Raw genomic sequence first — 15,956 nt, 5'->3', positions numbered from 1 at the left:
AAGTTCCCAAGGTGAAAATGCTTGAAATCTAAGAACGTAGTCGAGAAGAGTTTCACGCATGCTTACCCTGTTCTTCCTTGCTTCTCTGAGCATTTCCTAATGGCCACTGCTGGAATCCAGATATAGATTGGGCTTAATGAACTTTTGGTCTGACCCAGTAAGGCTTTCTCATATTAAACCCTAAACCCTAGTATTTAACAGCAAATCAGTCAACAACACCAATACACAACATCAGTGGTTTCACAACGTGCAGGAAAAGGGTAGGTACTTGCAATGTTGTGACAAGCAGTGAGAGAGAACAGGAGAAGAGTTCTCTGTCCTGTGGTTCCTGATGTCCCCAGGTGTCCTGGGTGCTGAGAACACTTGTTCCCACACAGGCCATTGGCAAAGACATCCTGCTTGCACACGCTGGAGACACAGCGGCACGATGAGGGGAAGGCACATGGGCCAGTTCTGAACCTGCCCCCTACCTCCGCAGCCCTATTCCACATTCCCAGTTTCATCTCCCTTTCAGCTTAACTCTCTTCCCACCCGAAATGACCCAAGCACAAATTATTTGAAATTTGCTCTGCTCAGTCTGGAGCTCATCCACAAGAGAACAGAAACATTTCCATTTGTTTCATTAAGTTTTGGAACAGCCTCTGTAACAGTGTGTTCCAAGTCAGCATTCATAGGAAATGCAGTTCAAACGTCCTCTCCCAGAGCTTGCCGTTGTTTGTGGGGTGGGAAAGAGAAAACTGATATACTCAGACTCCTGACCTAACCTATTGATTAAAGCTATGTGAAAATATTTGTGCTGGGGGCAAAAGCCAGCTCAAAAGTTTCAGTAGTTTTGGCAAATCCACCAGTAAAAATATTCAGTAGACATCAACTCACTGGTTTTGCTATGATAATAAAGGACATTATTTCCAAATGCAACTTGCTTTTCCCTTCATTATTCATTTTAGAACTAATATGAAGGTTGGTAAAGTGGCAAAGTTCAATTTCAGTCTGTGCTTGGGCTCGTTTCCTCTTCACATTCCCTTCCAACTTTTCACACTCCATGTCTAATAATAGTATTAGTCTACAGTGACTGAGTACCCTGAGTTTCCTGGCAGAGCTGAGAAAACAGTCTCCTGTACTTGCTTTTGTTCCTGTTTCTATTATTTGTTCTGCATTTAAAATTCCTTCAGACCCATCCTGGCATTCGGCTATGAAAGTGCAGGTTGCATTACAGTCTGAACCATCTTCCAGGTACTGGTACCTCTCTCACCCTCAGACCCTTGACAAAGTCGATCTATATGAATCCACTGTAAAGCACTAAACCCATCTCATCCCTAGGATAACATTAACATGTTTTCTGTAGAAACAGATTTATCACACGCTCATACATTTATTTTTTCCTCCTAAATATTTAAACCCTTTTTCTACTTAGAAAGAAAACAATGACATCAATTCCTCTGGCTCAGACAGTCACTCATACGCATTTCTGTTGCACTTGATTCTACCTATCTGTGCACGAACTGTTGAGTGTCCATTAGTAGCATCTGTGCAAATAAAAGAAAAAGGGGCAATTTCAACATCAGCAAAGATGCTCCACGTTGGTGGTATGAAAACAGGAGCTGAAATAGTTCTTACATTCCTGACTGAGCCTGCAGGACAGCATATCAGAGAAAGCTGCAGCTGTTTTTTAAATGAACACCCTTAAACAAGACTTCCAGAGACATTAGATTTTACCTGTTGTAACACTGTTAATTCAGTAATAGTTCAAAAAGCAATGTGAAATGGATGTGTAATGTAAAAGGGAGCCAGCTTCATATAAAAAAGTTAAATCAGACTTCAGCTGAGATGTTGCATCACCTTCTATTCTTGTTTTTGCCCGACAATGTTTCTCCATTTTAGAAATGTTCTATCTACAATTGCTCTCTTGACTCCTAGAAACAAAGGAAACCTGACCACAACCCAGGCTGGCACTTAGGCAAGGACTCTGCTGAGGACAGGCATAACCTTGCTAAGGTCAGGAGAATACTCCAGTGCTACCAAGTTAAGTGTGTTTACCTCTTCACAAGCTCACCGGGAGTCTCACTGAATGCAGAACAATGGCACAGAAACCATACTCACTGACTACAAAAAAGCACGTAGTAAACGTTCGCAGCTCGTGTTCCTGTGGCTTATCATGAACATGAATCTATCAGTATTGCACCTAACCCGGGGCTTGGCACAGGCCAGGCGAAGTTTGCATCTGTCAACATCTTTTAAAAATGAAAATAAAACCAAGCAATGAAGCGAGCTGTAGCTGCTGCTGAATAGTGACAAATGCAAAATCACATCATCCTTGGATGAATGAAAGCGCCCCAGAATCCCACAAGGAAGAAAAACTGAACAGAATTCTGAAAAGTCAAGAACTACTCCTAAAATCTGGGCTTTGTTCACAGTGTTAAGATAGCGTTTACGTAACACTGCTATGGCTTTTCAGCAGTTAAGAACACAAGTACCTGTAGCCTCCTCATGGCTTCAGAGTCATGATCAGCCTTCACTTTGCAAGCCACAAGCAACTGCGCTGTAGAAGCTGCCACTTGTTTGGCAGATGAGATGAGCTTCTCCTCACTGGCATGGCCTTGCACTGAGGCGTTAGCTGCTTCACAAAGATTGCTGGTTGCAGCTGCCACCATTCGGGCCTAGGACACATTAAAAAAAAAAAGTCTCTGCATTCTCACAGGATACCATTTCTTCAGAGAAGGTACTAGTGTTGCTTAAGACAAGCGGTTACTCACAGCGGAAATAAGTCCCTGAGACCACTGTCCATCATCAGCTGCATTTGCAGGGATCGCTCCAACCTGAAAAAACAGTTCAGAGATGGCTTACAATGAAACTGAAAACACAATTGCTTTCTCTCAGATTTAGATTACGTTATCCGTGAAAAAAGGAACACCTGCACCTGTGACTGTGCCCAGCATATACACTTGGATTTTCTGCTTCTGTAAGTTAGCTGTCAGAGTAAGCACGCTTCCAGCACCCCCCTGCCTGCTCACGTAGCGTCCAGCTCGCTATGCTGCTTGAATTGCCCCGTCCTTGGAACGTATGTAGGAATCCCAGAGCAGTGACTGTTGCAACTGAGACTTTGGCCTAAGCAACAGTTGAAACAGCAGGTCCTAATCTCCTGGTCTTTAAAATGACGTATTTCTGCCTCCACAACACATTGGGATTTACATAATTCCTGAATCTCTTCTGATTCTGGCGCTATGGGAAGGTACAAACCAGAAAGCTCCTCAGGGAAGCCCCCTTACTGCCTTCATGCCTGATAACGGCATTCGAGGAAAGCACAGCCTGTTTGTCTATACCGCTTATCCACTGAAGCGTTCATGGCATCAGCAGTAGCAGCAACAACCGGGAGACTGTTCTCTTCCCACGTCAGATGAAAGTAATGAAACAAAATCCTACAGCCGGTTGCCAGCCCCCCACCCCCAACTGCCTGGATCTGAGAGATTTTGGGAGAGAAGCTGGAAGATGTGAAATGTAAACATGGGCTAGACACTTGTTGTATTTTAAAAGAAATGGAATCAGGGATTTATGCATAATGAGGATCCCAAGGATCACAATCAAATCCATATGTGTAGCATCAACATAAACAGAAGATGCGTTCTCTCATAGCTATGGGGACACTTCCGTAGAACTGATTTCTCAGTTATATAAAAGAATACAGCAGGTCCCTGAATTCTTTAGGTTTCAAGGTTTTCTTGCTTAATCGTCCCCAGAAAATGTATTATAAGCAGACCACAGATGAAGGAGTCTAGTTACTGGTGTCTGAATTATGTGTGCTTGTGCGTGTGTCAGTGAATGAACAGGGGGCTGATGTGGAAGGAGACAGTTCCCAGATTTCATCTATACTGCAGAAATGGAAACAGTTGCCTAACGTCAAATTGATTTTTTTATAATAACACAGGGGAAAGTAGTTTCACTTAAAATTTCTTTAGCAAACTCTTCAACTACAATATTGCGCCAATTTGCCCCGTAGATACTTTCACAGCCTTTACCAAGCAATGTCAGAAATTTATTTGGGACAAGAACGTGCGTGGTTCACATACATCCATGCAGTTGGGTAAGAATTTCCCTCCGCCTCCATACAAAATAAAAAGGTTACCGAGGAATCTAAGCCAACAGTCAGTACCATTCACTCTTCAGTACTGAGGCAACGGATGTGGAGCAGATCAAATTTGTCCCTCCTGCCTATATGCCAGCCATGCTCTTCTGGAAGGAGCCCATACCACATGCCTCAGAAGGTTTCTTATGAAAACAAAACACTTCCCCCAATACCAGTAACAAAATCTTCCCACCAGGCTGGAGCCATTTGCTATGGGCAAGAATTTGGCCAGTCATTTTAGAAGCCAGCCTCCTGTGCTTGTGGCAGACTTGGAGATACAGGCTACCACCGACTGCAGTCAGGACACCCCATAGTGACAAGTACCTAAGCACCAGTAATTAGTAAAGAAAGAAAGAAAATGGGTTAGGGCTTCATTATTTCAGAAGTATCTTAATGGCTTTATTTATTTGTGGAGAAGTATCATAATGAGAGGATGTGCCACAAACAATTCTGAAGTTTGATGTTTCATTAAATTTTAATTTTGGTTGGAATTAATTTCTTCCCTATAAGACCACAGTACTATTTGCAGATCCTCCAAGCAGGCAAGAAACCACCAGTAAAAAACATCTGCTGCAGAAATTCCTGATCTGTTACGAAATTTCTATAGAAGAGTGACAGATAATGCACAATGGATAAATTCAGTAAAGCAGGCTGAACAGACCTGCGAATACACTGTATTTGCCATGTGTGCTTCTATCAGAACAGCAGGCTGCAGCTTTCCTCAAACGGCCAGATTAAAGTGGGTTTAGCCATCACCTGAACCTGGATAGAACAGGATGCAAGTGCTGTTATAGCCTCAGTCTGAGACACAAACAGAAATGTAACTGTAGGAGCAAAGAAGCCAAAACCACCCGAGGGAGATTCAGGGCTGCTACCAGTATAGATATATATTCTGTATTATTCTGTGTAGCTTTACGGTTGTGGTGGTGAGGAAAGCAAAGCAAACTGTATCTGTCATCATGAAACTAAGAGTGGGTCTTATCACATAAAAGCAGACTGCACAATAATCTAAGTGAAGCAGGTAATTAAAAATTCTCATTTTTTGGACTGTCTCCACAGCCAGATTTCAACAGGTGTTACTACTATCCCGTTTTATGCCTTATTGGTTAAGTTCCACAGCTACAGTTTATGGTGGGTCTTCTCAAGCAGTTACATCACTGTTCTGAAATGAGTGCTCTGTGCTCCTGCTGGAGCTCAAAGCACAAGCTCCCCAGGAATCCCAGCTGAAGTGGGCAGCACAGCACTTCTATGACATGATCCATGACACAGTCTGCTCAGAATAAAGAATTAGATGAAATTGGAAGCCGTAACTATACGACAGCAATGATCCCATAACAAATTGTTCTGACAGGCAACATATCTGTTGGATGTCCAGATTTTAAGTTTCAAAGTATATTAACGGGGACACCCACCCCCGCCCCCAGTGACAGATATGAAATGAATTACAAAGACCTCAATGCTGACCAGACCAAAAGGACGACATGTTACAAGCACTCTTTCCGTTGGCCCCAACAATAATTACAAGCACGTCCACTTAAATGTAGTGAATTTGCATGCAGGCCTGTGCTCCCATTGAATCAGCCACCAGCGCACTGAGGGCTCAGCTAGCGAGGCTCAATGCTGTTCTGGTCCAGAGTGGTACTGTATGCTGCGACGTTTGGTTTTAGATCCCCAAGCTGTCTTGCAGGACTATACATTGCTAGCTTGAATCACAGATCTTCATGAAATGAAAAACCCCCACAGACATAACACCTCCCCACAGCTAAAACATCTGAAGAGCCAAGCACTTGATTACACGTGCGAGGTTTAAGCAAACATAATTGCGTTGTGTTTTTTTTACACAGAACCAGGCCTGGGCCATGTATTGTGATGAGCAATGAAAAGATTTACATTTTCACTAGTTGTTCCCAAGCTCCTTTCCTACTGTTTTAACAGAGGACAGTTAAGAGGCTAGATTCAGTTTTGATGCTTTCCCCCTCCTACTGTTGCTATTGTCCTGTTTACCCACCTTTCCCTGTGCCACCAGTTCTCTCTGGGCTGCTGAAGCTGACTTCACGAGGGCACTGGTAGCAGCTGCAATGGATTTAGCTGCTTCCAGGATCTGTTCTTCGAAATCCAGAGTCTCATCTGCTTGCTATAACCAAGAAAGAACAATGTCACACATTATTCACCTGAAAGCAGTTGTATTTTCAAGATTGAGGACACACACAAAGTGAGGCAAGAAGATTTTGGAATACATCTGCAAATTCAGTAAGACCTACAGCATCATTTTCTGCAAAGGAGTTTCACGTGGACTAGAACGGGGAGTCAGCATAAGTGGATTTACATGCTAAGTTGCCCCTGTGGCTGCTCACACATGGAATTGAGTATCACACAAGATACTTGAAGAACCGCTGCCAGCTTTCTAATACATTACCTCCACTAGGGCTACTCAAAACTACATTCAGGCAAGTGCAGGTTTGAAAAGAAATTCTTGTTTTTCCATATCAAGGTTATTTTTGTAGTGCTTCCAGGATCACTAAACTAGGTGGAGCATTTTCTAAACACTTAAAAGACTTAAAGCATTAAAAAAGAACAGTGATAAACGTATGTTGTCTCATTCACCTGTACTAAGAAATGTAGCGCAGATACCAAGCAAGCACATAGGTTTAAGAGCTTTTGGTAAGAGCTGTCATTTCACAGAGAGCAGCAGTGTGAAGCAGTCCAGTTTAGTCATCTTGGAGATAGGAAGTTCCAAAGGTCTGTCTGGAACACTTCAGTCATCCAAACGTGTCTTTCAACAAGCATGTGCAAACAGACATCAGCTGTTCCTAATGCCATTTCTTGCTATTTAAATGCAAGTCTATTGTTCCATAAAACAACTTCCCTGGCTTTCTAATCATTTAAACAAATAGTGAAAACATTTATCCATTTAACATGCTTACTACCTTCTGAACAGTTCACAAAATAGAGATAAACGGTTATTGCTGTTTTCAACAGAGTCAGGCCTGGGCCACATATTCTGACTGGTTTTTATAAAAATAACCCAACAGAGTGTATTTTGTTTGCGGTCAGATCACAAGCCTACCAGCTCCCAAAGCAGAACCACCAGCAGGGCTGGCGGCTGCAGCACCAGGACAGACCATCTTGTGAGAGATGAGCCTTTTGAAACACGCGTTTCTTCCAACTTATGTAATCACAGCATTTTTGTGTCAAATAACTAACTTTAGGGTCACCAGCTAAGTGTGCTCAGTTTTCTAACTCAAAGCCCTTCATCTGCAAGTCTAAGTGCATCCATCTAAATTTAAATCAGGTTTAGTTCCGTTACTGCAATCTAATTAAATAGTAGTAAATTATACAATAACAAAAGATAATTATGAGTAATTAAAAATCCTTACAAAAATGGCAAACCAAGCAGTGCTCAGTCCCATAGCACTTCACATAACTACACATAACTAAAAAGTCCAGGAGATGAAATTGTAGCACCCATAGACACCAGAAAAACTGAATAATCTGAAAATAAAAACTAGCATGTAGATTGTTTGTCACTTTAAATTTTTTCTTGTCCTCTAGGAAAAGCGAATCAAATCTTGCCTTGCTGTGGGGCTAATCCCATCAACTGAAGCATGTGTCCTTGTAATAACAGTATAAGAAATCGCTTCGTAAAGCGAGCAAGTCATGGTCCACATGAATTTTTGGCAATGCTTGCAATGTAACATCACAACCATTATTACATCTAAATGGGAATCACATTGGTCCTGAATTTATGCAACAGGCCTCAAGTCATATTTATAAAACTCTTGCTTCAGTCACAGCATCATAAAACCGAAGTGGCTATACGGAATTCAGTATAGTCAGGTTTCTTTTCATTATTAAAATAGATGTGTTGTTGACTTTGATTTAAGTTGACTGAAGACTTAAACTGCAGTATCAACAGAAGTACCACTGGATGACAGTCAATTTAGCAGACTGTTACTGCACTTCTGTCTAAGGCTCTCTGTTACATAAAGTTCTAAAATTTTCATTTCCAACATAACAAAACATATTGTCTGTATTATTCTTTATATGTCAGCATTATCAGGAATTCAAACCTAAGTGAGCGAGCATTTCAGTATCTGATTATTCATCATAAAGACAGCGTCATTCTTTTGTAAAGTTTAATAAAATGCCCACGGCCATACTCTAACCTATTAGGCAGCTGTTATGTGCCCAGATGGGATTCAATTTGTGAAAAACCATTCACCAAACCCAGGGTGAAGTAGCTGTTTGAACTTAGTTCAGCACAGTGAGCAAACTAAATATTGCACATAGGTGGTAAGCAACAACGACAACTTTCAAAGGGAACGCAGAGAAATCAAATCTTGCATTACCGAGAACGCTGTTGTACGATGGCTGGATGAACTTCCACCATGGAGCAGCAGGTAAAGCTCAGCAGGACAGTAAGTAGCTAAACCTTAGTGTCTCATCACATAACAGATTTCCTCCCGCCCCATGTGCTAAATTAATTCTTTCCAATTATATTGAAAGTTGAGGGGCAGGAAGAAAAAACGACACCCCGAGTTCCTCAAACCTCCAGATCCTCCATTTCCTGTTATCTCACAACTTCTTGTATTTCTGGAAAAAAGTTTTCTATTGACAGTTGATCCCTTCTGTGAAGAATTTATTTCTGAACCAGCCTTACACAGCACTCAAACTGTTGAACTTCTGAGTTTTCATCTTTCCTGACAAACCTTTGTTTTCCAGTCCTTCCCTGCAGTTTTCCCTTTGGCACCCTCGGGGGTGACATCTAAGGGCAGGACACCCATGTGTGCAACGGGGAGTAGGCACGCTGCTCGCCCAGCGCTGCGGGTCCGCCTGCCCGCGCCCTCCAACGTGCAGTCCTGAGCCACAAGGACATGCAGCGGTCCAGGCTGCGCACAGCAAAATGCACTAAAAGAGTGTCCCGCTGCTACCCATTCTCATCATTAAAGAGTGTGTCCTGAGCTGGCTGAAGTTCACACTCATCAGCAGTACCCTCACAACATGTCAGTTCACTGTCTTCATGAACAAAGTTAGGAGCAACAGTGTGACACATGGCAGAAGATGTCACCTTGTAAGGTTTCAGTTACTTGGGTCTCTGTAGAAAACCAGATCTATGAGACAAGTGACCAGTCTCTTCCTTTAGTAGTCCCCATGAAGATCAGCATCTCTTTGTCCACAAGCTTAAACTAATAAGCTGTTACTGACTATGTATGGCTATAAATGAACTGGAAAATGAAGTCCCCAGAACAGACAAACCAAAATTATTAGGCTAACTACAAAGTCCATAGCATGAAATATCCTGACGACATCAATTGTGCCATTATAAAAAAAAAAAAAAAGAAAATCGACATGTTTTTATACTGTATTTTAACCAGTTTTCTATAGAATCTCCATTATTAGGGGCAGCATAAGTGAAGTCAGGGTTAATAGAAGAACAAATGCGCCCCCAAATCTCATTGCTAAACAGCAGAAAAAAATTACAAAAGACAAACCATTTTATTTTGAAGCAGCTCTCATCTTCTATTTCATTAAGAGAAACCCAATATGTCTAAGTTACTGCACTGAGCCATGGAAAACACAATAACCATTTCAGTGAAAGTCAGTTCTTGGCACAGCTGCTGCTCGCTATCCTAAAGGCCCTACACAACTCAGAAGTCCCTACAAGAGCAACTCTACTGATAAAGGAGCACCTCATATATGCATTTTAAATCAGATTAGATTAGGAGTCTACAGGAAGTCTTCTAAACCTGCTTGTGAGTGAATGTACTCCTTCATATTGCCTTCTACTATGTTAAAACCCCCGGAGACAGGACAGGACACTGTAGGAATATGTTTGATATATAGTTGGATTAAATAACAACCTAATATATCAAACATATCACACAGAGTCCTGCAGAAAAAGGCATCCAGGTTTGATTCATCTTGGGAAAAAAAAAAAAAAAAAAAAAGAGGACAAACTGCTGAAATCTAACAGCAGAGAACTCTTATTGACTGCTAAAGACACTTGTGTTTGAAGGCACAAGCCTGCATAGAAGCATGAAGAGCATACCAACAGACTGCGGTAGGTACAGCAATGCTCTCTACTGTTGTACCTCATCTTTCTCCTTAAAAGTGTTCATTTTCCAGTATTAGCGAAGCGTGTAGTTTTTATTAGACAAAATGTTCTTCTTCATCAAAAAATTACTAATTTGGGGGGGTTGTCAGCATACAGCCAGTGGCATATTTGCGTAACAGGAGGAACATGTGTCTGCATTGGCAAGACACTTGACCCTCCAAAAATGGAAAACAGAGAGGGGGGAAAAAATAATAAAAGACTCCACACTCTGGAAAAATCTAATTGTAAATTTAATTGTATTTAAAGGAAATACAACAGCCAAAACTTGTTTAGTAAACAGTAAAGATCTCATTGCTTCACAGATCATTCCCCACCTTGACCACTGCAATGAGGAGGGTGAATAGGTTTTGTGTTACGGGGAGTAGTAACAACACCTACTTAGGAGAGTCCTCAAAATGGTTGCAAGACAAAAGCTCAGCAGATGGACAGATATTAACAGAGCATCAATGGGGCAGTGGGCTAGCAGACTGAGCATTTCAGGAGCACATTCACCAGCAGCCAAACGACCAGGACTTAAAGCAAACAGAATATGCATCATACGATAAACATGGGCAGCATTCGGTAGGTCTGTCTTACTAGAGATTGTTCTCTGGGATAAGATGATTCCCAGTAGTGGAAAATGAAGACATCTCATGCTATTGGTCTCAGTTTAAGACATCAAGGGGGTATGATAGGTGCAAAAATATGAAGAGAAAACAAGGAAAAGAATTTTAAAAACACCAAAGTATGTGAAAAAATTAAGGTAGTGCAACAAATGAGAAAAACCCAGACAAACTGGAACACATAAAGATGAAAATTTCAAGCCTAAATCAGATGACTCCCACTCCCTGTCCCAAAAACAGAAGCTTGCCCCAAAACAGACAATCAGCCACCAATTAATAATGATGAAGATGACAGATTCCCTGCAGACAGACTATTCTAAAATTACCAACTAAGGACTTCTCTGCAAGTTCACTTGATGACTATTATTAAAGGAGAATATTGCTCTAGCTGGACCAGTGGTCTGTTCCATTGTAGGAGACCACTACCATTCCTGCATTTCATAGACTAAGCGTAAGAAAAATCGACGGTGTCACCCCCCTCAGCTAAGTCTAGGCATTCGCACTACAACGCTATGCTTGTTGCCAAAGACGAGCATCAGAAAGATGGAACCTGTTCAAAGCAGGAAATCCTGCTCTGGGAGGACACAAGCTACAAGTTTTCAGCAGAAAAAGTGGTATTTGAGCCACTCTGTGATCTCCCTAGTACCTTTGATGTGTATTACAATCCATATTGTGAAAGGGATTAAACATCTAGTAAAGGATGTAAAGGCTGTTTAAAGCCCGAATTAAACAAACAGTTGGATATGAATTTTAGTTTCAGCAAATGACAAATAAACAGAGCAATAAATCACAGGCAGACTGGATACTCAAATTAACATGTTAAATGAGGAGCAGGTGTGAGATCTGTATTCACTGGGCAATTACAATGACCCTGGAGCAGCTTAGATGTTGGAAGGAAACTGCTCCGCGGTTCCCAGGCAACTCACATATGCTATTGTGCAGCGATTGTATAGAAAAGGTGATGGAGGACTCTTCCTCTCCTCAGACTCAGCCTGTGTCCTCTGCTCTGTAGAATCTCATTATAAAGGACCATTTTTCTTTATAAACAAAATGGATGTACTTGTTAAAAAATGCAGGACAAAGAACATTTCTTTTTCATGAGCTAATTTATTCCCATCACTAAGCAGGGGGGGTGAGGGGGTGGGAAGTCCTCAAAGAGTGAAGCTACCAAGAACTATTTCATCTGATGTTCCTGAATGACAAAATGCCACCCTGCACTGAAAACAATCATCAACACTGAATGTTCTTGAGGCCCTGCTTTTTAGAAAGACTTCTCATTAGCTTTACTTAGAAAACAGTTTTGCACCTACAAAGCAGCATAAACAGGGAAATAGATACCTAGTCCTTTCCTGAAGTCAATTACAAAGCCAAAGCATGATTTTCATTTTAAAGAGATGCAATTCTAGGCAACATGGTAATTTCTTCTAAAACCTGCCTCCTATTCCACACTAGGCAAAAGGTAGCAATTGTCTGTGATCCGGCTACGCACACAACTGTAAGGAACAGCAGTTTCATATATTCCCTCTGTACCATGCATGAAAATAGTTGGCTTAATTTTATATAATATATTCAGAGACACGTTTGAAATGACCTGGCAACATGCAACACTACTTGCTTTCATAATGAACTGTAATTTATTTTCCTGCAGGAATATTAAATAGAAATGGTCATACCACATCTCTGATCTGATCCTGAAGTAGCTACTCTTTTAGCATGGCACAAAATGCTATATTTTTAATCTTAGAAAATCCTGAAGGTCTTTTGCATTCTGTTGAACCCCTTCTGTGTTGCCGCTGCTTTCTCCTGCTATACTACACACATTCAGATGAGAACAAAGGGTCTTCAAAGGAAAGCAAGTGAGATTGACTTTTCACATCAGTATAATGTGTTTGGAAACAGAAAAGTAATTAATCAACAGTAATGATACTGTAACTCTTCAAAGCATTTCTAACATTTGGCTTTTCTTCCTTTGCTCGCTCGTGGCTCGTGCTTGACTCTCCCTGAAAAGCATCTTTTCACCCTCTTCCTTCAGAGGTCCCATCCCATGCAGTGTCTAGTGGCACTGAGGCTGATGCAAGGTTTGATTGTTTATACCACTATCATGGACAGTAACAAAGTATGCACCGATATATGGGCTATATGCATCTTCCGCTTTATTAACCTCAAAGAAACAACAGGGATGGACACTCACCTTTGGCTTGGCTCTTGGTTTCAGCTGCTCTAACTTCTTTGCTGCAGCCTCAATTGACGCTGCAGCCCCTAGTAGCTCTGTCTCTGCAATGACTGTTGGGTCTTCTGGATCCACCCACTCTGTCCCTGAAATTAATGGAGACGAAGACAATAACTTCAGTGCCACTGTGAGCTGCCATTCAAACAGGGTGATTCACAATCACACTTCAAGTGTCAGATATGGAATGCACATTGGAGAAAGGGGATTTTAGCACCATCATGACACAAAAGCACTGTAGTTTATGCCACTGAGAGGAAAACATAATTCAGAGTGAAAAAAGTACTTAGCAGGATAATTCTGTTCTGAAAGTAACTTAAGAACTGTGTAAGCAAAGCAACTTCAGAAAAGGCTACTGTCCATATGGGAAACAAAACTAGCTGTCACTCTGCTTTTGCTTATCAGAGCTCTTACTGAGAGGGTTTCTAACTTGACCAAGTTGTAAGGTACATTGAGAAGTCTGACAGAATGGTAAAGAGGACGTGTTACAGACAACAGAATCATCCATAGCACACTTTTTGGAGTCTCCTTTTTTTGGCAGTGGTTAGAGATGAAGCTAGTATTGACTAAAAAAAAGCATGCTTTTGGCAACGTGTTCCTAACAGCAAAGAAGAAAAGACCAAAACAGTTTCTGTAACATCCAAAGGTCAACTTTTTTTTTTGTGTGTTGTTGAGTTCTTGGCATTTCTCTTGGCTCAAAGAAATTCTGTAGGTCCACAAAATGAATACTTGGCTGGAAGTGATCTCAGAATTTTGGAAGATCTCAGTGCATTATTGTTTTCATTTTCATTACATTATTCTCTGAATGACAAGATTCAGAAAGCATCTATGTTCTGGACTGAGGGAAGCAATCAAACAGCCAAAAGGACAATCAGATGGAGAGAGAAAAGGAAAACAGACACCACCCCCCTCCTCCCCCTTCTAAGTTCATAACTACTAGGGGCAAGGGAAGAAAGTGACATTGCAGATGGAAACAGAAAATGATGGGAAGCAGTGTACACCAGGCAAAGGAAGACTAAGCTAGAATGAAAAAAGCAAACAGAAAAAAATATCTCTTAAGGCCTTGTTAAACTTAGGGAAACCAGATCAGAAAGTCTGGGTGAACCTAATATTAACATATGAATGGAAACATTAATCGTTATTAAGGAAGTGCAGCTGGGGAGGAGGATACTGGCACTTTGCATCAGGAATAGCATAACCTGATTCATCAAACATCAAAGGAAATAACCTGGGATGCTTACGGATCAGCATTGCACCGGCTAAATAGAAGCGTTTCTGCTATGAATGACCAAATCACAGGAGAACTCAAAATGATGGGCTCCTATTTCTGATGTGCTGGGAGAAAACTGAAGTACATGGTATGTAATCCTAGTGAGCTATATTGCATGCTGCTAATCCCTATATATTACATATATAGGCATTTATTTCAAATATCAAAACATCACCAAAGAAAATTTCTCAGCTCAAATGGCATACAACATGAAGGAATTCCGTATTAAACCCTAATACTGGCAGATGAATAGGGAAATAAAATCATATAGGCAGCATGTACAAACACAGTCAAACCCGAACTTGTAAAATGTAGCAGTTCCTCTTCACAAAAAGGCATTTCACAAACGTGAAAAGATTTACATGCTAAATTGGTTCTGAGACAGAATTTTATCATGTACGTATAGATGAAAATTAAGAATGGTTTAAAAACACTTTACACAAAATGGTTTCTAAAGTGAACAAAAAACCAATCCCCTAAAGGTAGTAAGTTAAAAAAAGAAATAAAAGTTATTTTTTATTTTAATGAATATGAATTAAAATGCAAAAACTACTAGAAATCTATAAATGTCTCTGAAGATGAGGACATACACATTTATAATTCTTTTATATATATACATAAAAAAAATTCTGATATTGGTTTGGCTTGTTAGCAAATGAAAACAGAAATTTTGAAACATAAGAAAGAGTGCAGAAAAGGCTGAAGAATTCAGTAAATGTACCTGAACAGGGAAAAAGCATAATGTAGATCACTATTATATGAAACAGAGTAACTATATTATGACATAGAGGAGAAAAAACCCGGAACAAAATAATAAGGGATTCTCATATATGAAGTGTTTAATCTGGATTCTTCTCCAAGAATGTGTACTGCTAAAAGTAGGATATAACTGAGGAAAGCCTGCAGCGTATATTACACAGAATATCAGAAAAATGACTATAGTGTTTTCTGGCCTGGCTTAGAAAAGAATGATTGAAAAAATATGATTTTATTAGGAATCTTTGTGTGTGTGTGTGTCTGGGGGGGGGGGGGGGGGAGAAGAATTGAAAAAGTTATTACAACACTTTATTCAAAATATTGTTCTGTAGCATTCTGTTACCTGTGAAATTAGAATGCTCACATGCCTTTGATGGCTGTGAAGATTTCTTCAGACTAAGGTGCCCAGTAAATCTGGTAGTAGATACACTTGAGCCATAGCAGTCTAATATTTAATAACACCAGCCTTAATATGTATTCATCTCATTTAAAATGTCGAATGTTAGAACTGTCACCCTAAGGGTTCGCATGCATCACTGGATAAAGATTTTACTACGTCAGTCAGTATCTGAGAAAAATATCATTCATCACTTGTAAGAACAGTGAACTTCTGCTAAGCAATGGAATGGCTTGCTTATTTGAGTGCTGAATTTATTTATATTTGTCCACACATTGTTCAGTTCTAAGAGTTCAGGAAATCATCCAGACCACAATTTTCTGGTCGCATTGTTTCGCTAACATACTTTGCGAGGGCAGGACCCAGACGGAGGACTGTAAGCACTATGGATCTAAAATTGGCATCACTGCTAGAGGCTGAGGATTAATTCAGTAAGACGATGGCATCTGCTTTTATTTGAATTTGGAAA

The 15,956-nt window shown here is 40.6% G+C and overlaps 1 protein-coding gene across 4 annotated transcripts in view; it reads right to left on the bottom strand.

Moving 5' to 3' along the window:
• TLN2 (talin 2) overlaps window positions 1-15,956 on the bottom strand; it is a 203,880-nt gene that overhangs the window by 6,190 nt on the left and 181,734 nt on the right. For all 4 annotated transcript variants that reach the window (XM_055715245.1, XM_055715244.1, XM_055715247.1 and 1 more), the window contains 4 exons: window positions 13,029-13,153; window positions 6,129-6,254; window positions 2,754-2,816; window positions 2,475-2,657 (listed from right to left, as the gene is read on the bottom strand). In XM_055715245.1, the coding sequence (XP_055571220.1) occupies window positions 2,475-2,657; window positions 2,754-2,816; window positions 6,129-6,254; window positions 13,029-13,153 (497 nt within the window). The remainder of the gene's footprint in view (window positions 1-2,474; window positions 2,658-2,753; window positions 2,817-6,128; window positions 6,255-13,028; window positions 13,154-15,956) is intronic.

The sequence above is a fragment of the Falco cherrug genome, chromosome 7, assembly GCF_023634085.1.
Source record: "Falco cherrug isolate bFalChe1 chromosome 7, bFalChe1.pri, whole genome shotgun sequence".
NCBI classification, from domain to species: Eukaryota; Metazoa; Chordata; class Aves; order Falconiformes; family Falconidae; genus Falco; species Falco cherrug.
Note: the sequence above shows the minus strand (reverse complement) of the source record. Positions and strands in the feature narration are given on the sequence as shown.